Source organism: Salminus brasiliensis, chromosome 2 (genome assembly GCF_030463535.1).
Source record: "Salminus brasiliensis chromosome 2, fSalBra1.hap2, whole genome shotgun sequence".
Taxonomy (NCBI): domain Eukaryota; kingdom Metazoa; phylum Chordata; class Actinopteri; order Characiformes; family Bryconidae; genus Salminus; species Salminus brasiliensis.
This window is the reverse complement of record NC_132879.1, coordinates 55,024,257-55,037,890: the sequence shown is the minus strand read 5'-3', so window position 1 is coordinate 55,037,890 and position 13,634 is coordinate 55,024,257. Positions and strand designations below refer to the sequence as shown.

Genomic DNA, 13,634 nt, shown 5'->3' with positions numbered 1-13,634 from the left:
CAAAATGACCAAAATAATGAAAAACAAATCAAAGTGTGAATTAGATGCAATCAAGGAGACAATCAATCATCAGTCAATGGTGGCAAGCAGTGGTTATTAAACTCAGGGTTGTGGGTTTGATATCTGCATCTGCTAAGCTGCCACTTTTGGCCTCTTAAACAAGGCCTTTCTCCTACTTTAGCCTGCTTATGGAAGGCCGTGGCATGGCTAACCCTGGGTGTCCCGAGCTGGGACATGCAGAGAAGAGAGTTCACTGTACTCTACAGGTATAATGACAATAAAGACACTTTCATGGTGAATAAATTGATCATTTTTAGACCGATTTGTAACATTTGCAACAATTTTTCAACAACAATTAAGACATGAAAGAGTTAAGCTGCCAGGTTGAGAGTGTGGACCCAACAATCTGGCTCTCAAACTGAAAGGTGTTCATCAGGAGGAAACGTGTATTGGCTTGTATTCAGCTCTCATGAGGACCAGACATGTCTGGGGACAGTTCCAGTGACTGTATAAAACAAAGAACAAAACAAAAAAGAGAATAAATAAAACATTAACCTGGACAAAAAAACTGACAAAAACTGCATTATGATTATAGTTTATAGCTTATAATTATAACTATAGGTTAACGTGTACTACCTATTGACAGGTTCTTCTTATTTATTTATTTATTTATTTATTTATTTATTTTTTTAATATCTTCATGCTTTCTATGATAGTTCTGTTTTTTCTCAGTGGTATTACACACGTTTAAAAATAATATAATAATTATTATTTATTATATAATAAAAATAATTAACGAGGCAGCGCAACTCGACAATACACCTGGTTTGCGTGTTGGTATAACTATACGTACGGCATTCTTCAGCCGCATGAGTGCATGAGGAGGTCCTCGCAAATATAGCAATACAAACCGGTGTGTGTGTGTGTGTTTGCCACGGTGGGTGTGTTTACTGTAAGAGGCGCCGCTGCGCTGAAGGGGAGAGGCGGCTAGTCAGCAGGGTGAGCCGGTCTGGAAGGCAGTGTGAGGCGTTTGGAGGGTTTTAAACCAATGGTTTCGGCTAGTTTATGCTTATACAGCTCGGACAGACTGAAATAGGGGGTCGGTTGGTGGTTTTGGGGGTTTTGTAAACGCTGTGTTTGCGCTAGCGCCAGTGAGAGCTAGCTGGCTAAGTTAGTGGGGGGGTCTCTCCGACTCGGGCTGGCCACTGGCTCTGAGCTCCTCTCTGGGTTTGTTTTGGTCGTTTTTAATGTGGCACAGCTTGAAAATCGGAGTTTTCCCCCTTTCAAATGACGTGGACGAGCACCATGAGCAGTGGATACAGTAGTTTGGAGGAAGATTCGGAGGAGTACTTTTTCACTGCCAGAACTTCCTTCTTCAAGAAACCTTCAGGGAAACTCGCAGAGAAAAAGGTTTGACTGGTTTAATCGCATTTTAAAACATTCTTATAAAGATGCACATTGTTGTGAAGCTTCACTCTGGTGCCCAAACCTTGTGTCCTATTACCTGTAGCAGCCAGCACTAGTTTACATTACCTTCACGGTACCTGGTAGCTAACGCTAGCTAGCTGCTAGCATTGCTGAAGAAGTTAGTAGCTGTATCTGTCTGTCTGTCTGTCTGTCTGTCTGTATATCTGTCTGTCTGTATATCTATCTATCTATCTATATATATATATATATATATATATGACTGTCTGTCTGTCTGTCTGTCTGTCTTTCTATGTATATCTGTCTGTCTATCTATCTGTATCTGTCTGTCTATCTGTATGTCTATGACTGTCTGTCTGTCTATCTTTCTGTCTGTCTATCTATCTATCTTTCTATCTATCTTTCTGTCTGTCTGTCTATCTATCTGTCTATCTATCTATCTTTCTGTCTGTCTATCTATCTGTCTATCTATCTGTCTATCTATCTTTCTGTCTGTCTATCTATCTATCTGTCTATCTATCTTTCTATCTATCTTTCTGTCTGTCTATCTATCTGTCTATCTATCTTTCTGTCTGTCTATCTATCTATCTGTCTATCTATCTTTCTATCTATCTTTCTGTCTGTCTATCTATCTGTCTATCTATCTTTCTGTCTGTCTATCTTTCTGTCTGTCTATCTATCTATCTATCTTTCTATCTATCTTTCTGTCTGTCTATCTATCTGTCTATCTATCTATCTTTCTATCTATCTTTCTGTCTGTCTATCTATCTGTCTATCTATCGGTCTTTCTGTCTGTCTATCTATCTTTCTGTCTGTCTTTCTGTCTGTCTATCTATCTATCTATCTGTCTATCTATCTGTATGTCTATTACTGTCTGTATGTCTGTCTGTCTATCTGTCTATCTATCTGTCTATCTATCGGCCTATCTATCGGTCTTTCTGTCTGTCTATCTATCTGTCTGTCTGTCTATCTGTATGTCTATCTGTATGTCTATGACTGTCTGTATGTCTATCTGTCTATCTGTCTATCTATCGGCCTATCTATCGGTCTTTCTGTCTGTCTATCTATCTGTCTATCTATCTGTCTATCTATCTGTCTATCTATCTTTCTGTCTGTCTTTCTGTCTGTCTATCTGTATCTTTCTGTCTGTCTGTCTATCCTTCTGTCTATCCTTCTGTCTATCTATCGGTCTATCTATCTGTCTATCTATCTGTCTATCTATCTGTCTGTCTGTCTATCTGTATCTTTCTGTCTGTCTTTCTGTCTATCTTTCTGTATGTCTATGACTGTCTGTCTGTCTCTTTCTATGTGTGCATGTATGTCTGTCTATCTGTATCTATTTGTCTTTCTATCTTGTGGTCTATCTGTCTGTCTATATTTCTCTCTGTCTATATGTATCTTTCTGTCTGTCTATCTGCGTCTATCTATCTATCTGTCTGTATCTATCTGTCTGTATCTGTCTGTCTCTATCTATCTGTCTGTCTATATTATGTCACACTCTCTCATATATATTTATATATATATATATCTCACTATAAAAGTCATGTCTGACAGACCCCTACTCTTTTTCTACCCCCTTCCTAACTTCCAGACACTGTGTGTATGTTAAAATATCAGCTATATCGTTAGTGAGCAATTTATGGCAATGGTTCTCCTCCCTGCTCCTGGAAACCCCCCTGCCCTGCACATTTCAGTGTTCCCCCTGCTTCAGACACGCCTCATCTACCTAAACCCCTTAACTTACCAGCCTTTCCTGAGTTGAAGGTGTTGTGTTCGAGCTGGAGACCACTACAAGGTGCAGTACAGGACCAGGGTTGGGAACCCCTGAGTAGTGGGGTCTTCAAACAGCCTGCACAAAATATAGGTCCACATGATCCAAATTAGGTAATAAGGTGTGTGTATGTGTGTATGTGTACCTGCATGGCCACAGATCAGCCCAAATCACCTCCACATAAGGGGCAGGTCAGAATGCATCGAAAAAGTCATTGAGCAGTGGTCTTCAACCCACCCTACTCCTGGAGAGTTTTAGGGTGCCTGACCAACATGCCTGACCTGTAGAGCAGGAAACCACTCAGTGTTCAGGGCCAGGTTCAGAGGAAAGTTGGCATCTGCTGAAGAAACATGCACAAACAAATGGGCCCAAGTTTTCCAAATGTAAGGTGTGTATGTATGTACCAGCATGGCCACAGGTCAGTCACAAAAACAATGCCCTAGATCAGTGGTTTCCAACCGTTCTACTGAAAATCTACAGTATCATCCAGGTTTCAACTCCAACCCAATTCTCACAACCCCCCATTCAGCCCATCGAGGACGTCTGAAGGCAGTAATTAGTTGGATCAAAAGGGATGGATTAGGGTTGGATCCAAAGTCTATGTGAAGGTTGCTCTCCAGGAGCAGAGTTGAATACCGCTGCCTTAGACTGTAGGACGCTGGCAGAGTTGATATTAGGGTTGTTAAGATGGTCTCACATGGGGGAATATTGGGGCCGCACTGTCCGTAAACTAGGTGTGCATGAGTTATGTTGGAATATATTGGCACTGGACAGAAATTTCTAACAGATATTTAAAGATTTATTCATATATTTATTTATTTGCAATATTTGTTAGACTCTGGAAGAGCAGGGTGATGCTGCTTGACTGCTGAACTCCAGTGTAGTGTTTGTAAACCTTCACAAAAGCATGTTACGTTTATGTATCAGTATCGACAGATTGATTTATTGTATATCGGCATCGACATCGGCCTAGAATATCGAATTGGAGCATCCCTCCAGCAAACACATGAGTTTAAACCTGTATATGTTCACTTTACCTGCCAAATCCTTTCTTGCACCTTAATGTCCAAACCCGACGTTGTAAATTTGCTGTAATTCAAAGTTCTGTAAGGGTAAGAGTGAGGTTTTCTGTTAGAGCTGGGCAATATGACGATATTTTATCGTATCGTGGTACATTTAGTTATCGTGATGCGCAATAAGCTTTTCTAAGCATATGGAGGAGACTGTTAGTGCTATAAACACTAATAAACACTGATCAGCTGCAGGTTTCATTACTAACAGTGTAATTAGACTGAAGGGTTCATTAGATGAAGAGCAGCAGATGTTGAATAAAAATCTAAGAGTATCTCAATAGTAGTTTGTTGTTACTGATTGTTTAGATATTTAGCCTGTGATTACATGTATCGTTATAATTTCAAGAAATATTGTGTGTCATAAAAATGTCGTATATAATAATAAATATCGTCATGTAGTATTTCACAATACTTTTTAGTAATTTTAAGGTAATTTTAGTCCACACAAAAGCAGAATTTTTGGTCACTGAAAGCTAACTTTCTCAGAAACGCTCATTTTTAAAAACGCTGACCTCACAGCACATGCATGTTTCTGGCTGAATCTCAAAATCCCCCTTACTCCCTATATAGTGAACTACATAAGTCATAAAAATACATACTATCTCCGATGGCTCTAGATTTCAGATTTCCACATGGGTAAATGTATATTCTGTTCTGTTACAGATATATAATAACACTCTGCTTAGATTTAGAACTGGTATAGTACCCTACATAGGGAGCAGTGGGTAATTTGGGATTAGACCTCTCTGTTTTTTTTTGTTTTTTTCGTGGTGTTGTGACGTGTCTTTTAATGAGGTACTATCGTCCCATAAAGGAATAGCATACAATCATTTTCGGCTCTAAACAGAGGAAGTTTTATTATTATTAATATCCAAATACGTGCGGACATGGCTATATTTATTAATTAAGATATTAAATCTTTTGTTTTTGTTAAATATGAGATTTTTAGTTGACAAACCCCAATTCTATTGTAAATAAAAGCATGACACCTAAATGTAATACAATAAATCAAAGGTATTTTGTAGGATTTTCATCTAGTGAATAACTCGAGGTTGATAATGTGACAATATTTGATAAATTAAGCTGAAAACTTTTGTTTCTGAGCAGATTGTGGTTTTTGTCGGTGCTTAAAGAGTGTCTAAGTCGTACCGCTTAATTGGATGGACTGCAGAGTTTAATCACATCCAATCAGTATCCAATGTTTGGATAGACGTTGCAGAAATCTGCTGTATTTGGTGCATTTTGTCAGCTTGTCCAAATATTGCGACAAATAACGTATCGTAAAAATGCCTTTAAATATCGTGATGTAATATTTTCATAATTTCGCCCATCTTTATGTATAACCACACCATTTTATCCTCATAGTTATTTTGGACTAGTACTCATACTTGTTGGACTAGTATGTGGTAATGGACTGCATTTAGGTAACACACAATCACTGGATTGGTGGATAGTACTCTAATGCGTTTTTGAAAACCAATAGGAAGCGGCTAAGATGAACCTCCATTGACCTTCATGAAGAAGTCCTTCACCAACCCCTAATCTTCTTAATCTTCATTAACCTGCAGCTCCAAGCAGTCTGCATGTCTTGGAGTTCACATGCTAATGATATAGTAGGTCAGTTTCTTCTCCTCAATGCTGGTTTGTTCCAAAATGTGCACAGTTTGCGTGGATCGACTACAGAAGCCCCCCGCCCCAGCTCCAGCCTCCCATATTCCGGCTGGCTGACTCCAGCATTCCCTCCCTGAAGACAACTGTACGCTATTCATCAGGCAGATTTATCCTGCGTCCGTGTCTCTAGAGCGACTCTGTGGACTGTCTGTCCTCCTGTGATTTGAATATGACCTCCATGCATGTTTTTTTCCACAGCCATGTGTGTGAGTGTGTGTTACAGGCCAGCAGGCATTCATAGTCACACCCCCACACTTCTCAGTCACTCCTATTGTGTGAGAAATGTCACGGACTGCAGTAAAAAACCTTCATGGAGCGCTCTTGAGCTGTGTTACCACCGGCTTTTCCCCTCTACGTGATGCCCGATCTGGACGCAATACCGCTATCGCGATTATGAGTGTGTGTGTGTGTGTGTGAGGCCTATCTGCCTCGTAAGGTCGTGGCTGGAGACGGAGACAGCTTGAAAAGCCCCAAGTCAGCTTCGTCAGCTCCACCAGCAGCAGAATTACCACATCTCGCTTCCTGTTGCTTCATTGTACCCTAAGGCTGCCCCCCACCCCCCACCCCCATTTCATCATCGTTCAAGTCGGCACACAGACCACACAAGGCCGTCTAACATTCAGGAGGGTTTCGTGGTGTTATCTTGGTTTCATGATTAGTTCCTGCTCGCTATTTGGGCCGTTTCTAAGTGTTGGTTCCTTATTTCAGTTTCTTACAAAAGTGAACCACCTGTGAACCTGTTCTCTTAATTATATCAGTGCCTAATTCTGAGTAGGTCCCCCATATGCCACCACAACAGATCTCTAAAGGTGTCCCGCACTTGTAGTCCTACTTGTAGTCCTGTAGGGCCTCCATGAGCACCTGTGAGCCTTAGTTGCCCATGACCATGTCGCTGGTTCACCGGTTGTCCTACCTTGTAGCATGTTTGGTAGGTACTGACCTAAGCACACCAGGAACACTCCACAAGACCTGCTCCTGATGTTTTGGAGACCCGGTCAGTCATCTAGAACATCACAGTTCTTACTCAAAGTGGCTCAGATTATTTTTTTCCAGATTTTAACACCAACGTTACCATCAAAAACTGACTGTTCACTTACTGCCTAAATGTAGATCCCACCCGTTGACAGATGATCTCAGTAGATGAAGATAATCAGTGTTTTTCACTTCACCTGCCAGTGGTGCTAATGCAATACGCCGGACACAATCATTTCCTACTGATATTGGCTAAATATCGATACTGGCTCGATAATGAGATGGTAAACCTGGGCTCTGAGACGTTAGGTACTGTTTGTGTAAGGTGTTAGGGTAACGCTGCCTTCCCTGTGGCAGGCTAGGGGTCGATTTCCTAGCCAGAGCAGGACACCATTCTATACACATAAGAGTCTTTCCTACAGGAGAAGAAAAAAAAGCCATTTTGGAGCATTTCTATTGGTCCATTCATCATGAAACTCTGATATAATATTAAGAACAACATGAAAAACAGCTTTTTGTATTTTTATTTTATTTTATTCTTCAGTCTCAGCAGATACGGCCTCTACTCAATCTGCACCGTCACCTCAATAGTGTTGGTTTAAATAGAGTGACCCTGGGAAACATCTGCAGAGACCAGCTTTCAAAACAGCAGCGGCAGCAGCAGCAACATCGGCCACACTCCCTTGTGCTCTGCCATTAAGGCCTCACGGTCTATCCCGACCGTCCTAGTGGGCCTGACTCATTGGTTGGATTACAGTGCGTGTGATAGCCTGTGTTGTGGTTTCACTCAGAAAAGCTGCAAAGAAGCCAAGAGGCAGATTCTTTTGTGCAAACAGTACTGGGCCTTTTTTCAGTTTGCTGAAGAGCTCCAAAACCAACAGCTGCAGCCGCTTTCCATTAACGGCCCGAGCGAGCGGATGACGCAGAAATCCGTACTGACAGAAGCCGCACGGCCTTCCTGCCTCAGACAGTTCAAAACACCATTCTTTATTTTTACAGTCAGAGACCGAGGGAGGGTCAGCTGGGACTGCTGGACCGACTTTTGGTTGTCCAGGGATGTCATGAGACAGTCATATGCCAGCGTTTGGACACCCCTGTTCAAATTGCATGATTTGATGGCTTCAGGTTTAAAAACTGACATGCTGAAATATGACAATTGTTTATCGTGTCGTGATAATTTTAAGGAAAAATCACGGTACTCGTTATGGAAGAGTATTTGAATAGCAGTTTAAAAATAAAATACGCTGGTGCATTTTGTCTACATGACAAAATATAGTGATTAATATCATATATTGTAAAAATTGTCTTTAAATATCGTGATATACAATTTTTCCATATCGCCCAGCTCTACTTCAGGTGCCTAGGATGGTTCTTTGAGAGATGCCATAGAGAATCCGTCGCACAGTGTTAAGTATAATGTCAGAACAAGCAAACTTGCTTATCATTTCTGCATATTTCGGAGTACATTTTCTACACTACATGTCCAAATGTTTGCGGACACCCCTTGTCTAGTCTCCGTAGAAAGGTACTGCCAATAGAATAGGACTCTCTTTGGCACATAAACATGAACATTAATGCCAGGTGTGGGTTAGAGGGGTGCATATAAAGCCCCCCAGCATTGAGCTGTGGAGCAGTGGAAGAACTGTGTTCTCTGGAATCAATAATCAAACATCCAGTTTTGTCGCTGACTGCAAAATCTAGTAGAAATCCTTCTTCCCTGGACAGTAGAGACAGTTATAATTTATTATATATCTATGATTTCAGAATAAACAATCAATGAGAAGGTGTCCCAATACTTTTGTCCATATAGCGTGTATGTATTTGCTAAATTTAACATAGTTTAAATCAATAATACGCCATTTTGAGTGGTTCACCGTGTTCTGTTACTGTACAGCCTGTGTCCATACCACTGGATTATCCTGACTGAGCCTACATTAAGTCAGGAGCCCTGCAGAGCCTGAAGATGGCTGATGGGTGAACGCAGTTGCCCGCGCTAGCAGCTGCTGTAGCTGTGGGTATAACAGCATCATTGTTATGACCTGCTTACATCTTCCTCCACGTTGTTGGATAAACACTGCTCTCCGTGTGGGTGGATTCTCCTGTTTGGGCACCTCGCACTTTCCCACTGTTTGCCAAAGCTTCACTTTGGCGACTCACGTGCCAACACTCACTCCGGTACAGGATGCTTCGAGCATGACATCACTGTCCTGCAGACTTTCCTACTTTTCGAATTCATCCAACTGTAGCACATACAGTCACGTTGAACTTTAACCGCACCCCCTGAAAGGCCTTTTGCTCCATTGTGTGGCGGTTTCCGGAACGTTTTCCAGGTTTATCCTGTACTCTCCAGTCGAAGTAGCCCTCATTCGTCACTGCTCTGTTCGAGTTCTGTACACAAAGCCTAGGCTGGTTTGTTTATGGTGGATTACTGTTCACAAAAGACTAACCACTCGCTGACCGTAGATGCACAATGGAAGTCAGATTGGTAGAAGCTTGTAGGACAACTGTTGGCCTTGGGGATCACTGGGGGATCGCAGGTTGGATCCCTGGCCAAGCTACAGCCGTCCAAACAAGCGAGTCCAAAAGGGTGGGTTGAATGACCCTTCCTCCCCCCCCCCAAATCACTCTGTGGGATGTTAGCCAAGGGGCATGTTCAGCTGTCCAATAACGTCCAGTGGTGCTTTGTAAAGCTTCACTAAATTTCATAAAAACATTGCTGATCTTCATCTACAGTGGCATCTTCACCGGTCATGGGGTGAGATCTACATATTAGGCAGCAAGTCAACAGTAATTTCCTGAAGTGTTAAAAGCAAGAGCCAACTGTGATCTGACAGATCTCATTTCTGCATATTTTGGAGTACATTTTCTACACTACATGTCCAAATGTTTGCGGACACCCCTTGTCTAGTCTCCGTAGAAAGGTACTGCCAATAGAAAAGGACTCTCTGGAGCACATAAACATGAATATTAAGGTAAAGGTAAAGGTGCACGTATTTGTCACTGTACACTGTACAGCGAAATGTGTCCTCCGCATTTAACCCATCTGGTAGTGAACACACTCACACACACACACATGTGTTAGGGGCAGTGAGTACACACACACACCCAGAGCGGTGGGCAGCCAACTCCAGCGCCCGGGGAGCAGAGAGGGTAAAGGGCCTTGCTCAAGGGCCCAACAGTGGCAGCTTGCCGAGCCCGGGAATCAAACCCACAACCCTGTTATCGATATCCCGGCGCTCTAACCGCTGAGACACCACTGCCAGGCATGGGCTAGAGGGTCAGTACCTACCAAAAGTGCTCCAAGAAGGACAACCACTGACCCATCGACAGAGTCATGGGCACCCAAGTCTCATTGATGTGATCCATGGAGGCCTTAACCACCTTATAGGACTTATTAAAGCATCTGCTGCCAACATTAGTCCTGGTGCCACAGATACCACAGCAGCCGGACGCTTTCAAGAGGCCTCGAATGGTCAGATCTGTTGTGGTGGCACAAAGGGGACCTTGTAAGTATTGGGCAGGGGGTGCTAATGTTATGGCTGGTTGGTGTATGTTTCTCTCAACACAACTGAGCTGGTTTAAACTGAAGCACTTCACTTAAGCTGTGTCTATCCCACAGGAAGAGCATCATCACCCAGTGTGAGTGTGGGCTGTTTCAGGCTGTTTCAGGCTGTTTTGCGTTTGTCACAGGATTGACGTGGATTCAACGGCCATCAGTATCAAAAGACCATCTTTGTTAGAAGACGGAGAACCCTACGGTATGTCGGCTAGAACCCAGAAAGGAAAGCTGTGGCACAGTCTTCTAAAATTTATGAGCCGTCTTTACTGGGCCGCTGTACTGTTTGATGGCCTAATTAAAAGCTGTACGTTCGGCTTTTCTGAGGGAGCCCTCTTGGAAGTATAAGCTATAAGCAGCGGTATAGCCGGGCTTATTAAAGCTTTGATTTCTCTCTTGCCTGCGTTCAACACTACACACTAACGTCATTGCCTGACCGAGTGAGACTGAGGCAGAAGGAGCTGCCAGTCACGCGCTGGACGCTGTTTCGAGAAGAGGCCTGAGGCGTTCGCAGGTTAACGTTTACAATACAGCTCAGCACAATGTCATACAAATCCTCTGGTTTGCAGTTTTTCTTCTTTCAGACAGAATAGGAGGAATTTCCCTGACCCTGCTCTCTTCATAATGCTTCAGCGCTGTACAGGTCAGCAAACGTCCCGCTCCAAATCCGACAGTTTTCCAAACTGAATCATCTGGGAATCAAAAATAGAAACCCTGAGCTGGAATCCTGGCTCGCTGCAGTTCTTTCTCCGCTCACCCATTTAACCTGATGGAAACTCTTATGAAGGGCCTGAGAGCCGGTTACACAATAGAATGGTTACATAAAGGAGCCCTTTGTTGTTTTTGAGTTTGATTGTATCATCCTTGAGGCTGGTCAAGAGAAGGCAGCAGGTTAACGTGATTAGCCTGTAATGCAGCCTTGTGCGTCATGGAGCAGATGAATGATGAGTGTGATGATGGGCCAGGTGTGTGCATGCGTGTAGAGTTACAGCAGTAGATCGTGCTTACACGGGAGGCAGGCATTGAGAAAATTCATATCTATGTAACAATGCTGAACACTTTGTTGGTTTGCAGAGTAGAAGAGTAGACGATTGTCGAGATTTGAGATGTATACGCGTAATAAATACTGGACAAGATACATAATGGAGCTTTTACTACACAATTGAAAATGTATTTGCAGAATTTAATATGCTTTACTGCTCTATTTATGATGATATTTCAAGTAGGCCTGTCACCATCACTTATGAATACGTTTTTGGCCGATATATTGTCCCGATTGGTATCTGTATTGTCCCAAAAAATCCGCTCTGCATGTATGGAGGCGCCATTATTGCTCCATTGACGTGCACTGCATTGTTTTCCTACATGATAGATGTTGCTGTCTGCTTTTAGACTCGTCCTCACCTCCAACAGAGAGCGAACGAGAGAACACAGCACCTAGACTGCAATAGGCAATATCGCTGTCGGCAGAAACGGTCGAGGTCACGTCCAGACGGCAACTATCTCAGCAAACTGATATAAATTGCGCTTAAAATGAGTCATTTTAACTTAGAAAATCAACAAAATGCAACAAAATACCTTCATTTTTTTAGTTTTTGACCTAATCTAAATTTGGCAGTTCTTTATATTGCGTCAGAATTTCATGATGACCAATGGAAATGCTCCAAAATAAACCGGATAAAATCCTATACATTGACTTCTATAAGAGTTTACATGGTTTTTCCTATTCCTAAGTTACTATTTTGGAGATACAAGTTTTTTGTGTGACCACAAGAATATGACAATATGACCAAATGTGTGGAGAATCAGCTCCGGGCATTTTCTGAAGCTACCCTTTCACACATGTAGCGTACAGCCGGAGATTTCCTGTGCCGTAAGCGTTCTCACTACAGGGACTGTCCCATGTGTTGTAGGCAAGGGGCGGAGCCTTTGTAGTATGTACAGGAAGTGAGACAGGACACCGCAAATTCTCCAGAAAAGTGACTTGCTCTATTTATACATGGGCTATATATATATATATATATATATATATTCACCAGCAATAAAAAGTTCCAATCCCAAGTCATGCTTATTAGCCATCAGCAGCCGGCACATGAGGGAGCACAGTCGTGTAGATGGCGCTCTCTACGCCCATCACTCCCGTTGTGACGCTGGCCGGCACAGGCGTCTGTATATAATAGGGGTTAATAGTCCTAGTAAGCGAGTGGGTTAATTGGCTCTGCTAATTTAGTGTATTAAAATATAAAATATATACATCTGTGGAAAGTGTCTAACTGAGGAATCTCTCTAGACATCTGCTGGCCCACCCTACTCGTGCAGTGGCCCCAGTGTTGGGCTCCTCAGGCAGAGATAGCACAGCGGTGGTAAGGCTTTTAGCCACAGAGCTTGATGTAGCATCTGGACACAGTTTTCCTAAGCAGAGCCGTGGACTGTGGACAAAAGTATTTGGACACCAGCTCGTTCATAGCTTGAATGTAGCTACATTCGAGTGTCAGGCTTTAGTAACTGTAGCTATTCTTCTGTGGACTGTGGACAAAAGTATTTGGACACCAGCTCATTCATAACTTGAATGTAGCTGCATTGAAGTGTCAGGCTTTAGTAACTGTAGCTATTCTTCTGTGGACAAAAGTATTTGGACACCAGGTCATTCATAGCTTGAATGTAGCTACATTCGAGTGTCAGGCTTTAGTAACTGTAGCTATGCATCTGTGGACTGTGGACAAAAGTATTTGGACACCAGCTCATTCATAACTTGAATGTAGCTGCATTGAAGTGTCAGGCTTTAGTAACTATTATACACTTTAGTACTAATATAAACATCTGTGGAAAGTGTCTAACTGAGGAATCTCTCTAGACATCTGCTGGCCCACCCTACTCGTGCAGTGGCCCCAGTGTTGGGCTCCTCAGGCAGAGATAGCACAGCGGTGGTAAGGCTTTTAGCCACAGAGCTTGATGTAGCATCTGGACACAGTTTTTCTAAGCAGAGCTCTAATTACCGTCAAGTGAAACGAGCAGATCCCGCAGATCGTGTCTCAGCAGGCCTTTGAAGTTGCTGAGGGTCAGAAGAGAAGATGCAGAAGTGAGACCAGATGAGCGGGAGTTTCACTGAGTGCTGGATTATCGCAGTGCGCTAGCCGAGCGTCACGCAGCGCTTCGCTGCCCCTGT

General features: G+C 42.8%; 1 protein-coding gene across 1 annotated transcript in view; it reads left to right on the top strand.

The window, feature by feature from the left end:
- The first annotated feature begins 990 nt into the window (after positions 1 to 990).
- rassf3 (Ras association domain family member 3) overlaps positions 991 to 13,634 on the top strand; it is a 40,306-nt gene continuing 27,662 nt past the window's right edge. The window contains exon 1 of the mRNA XM_072673208.1: positions 991 to 1,410. Coding sequence (XP_072529309.1) covers positions 1,288 to 1,410 — 123 coding nt within the window. The 5' untranslated portion in view covers positions 991 to 1,287. The remainder of the gene's footprint in view (positions 1,411 to 13,634) is intronic.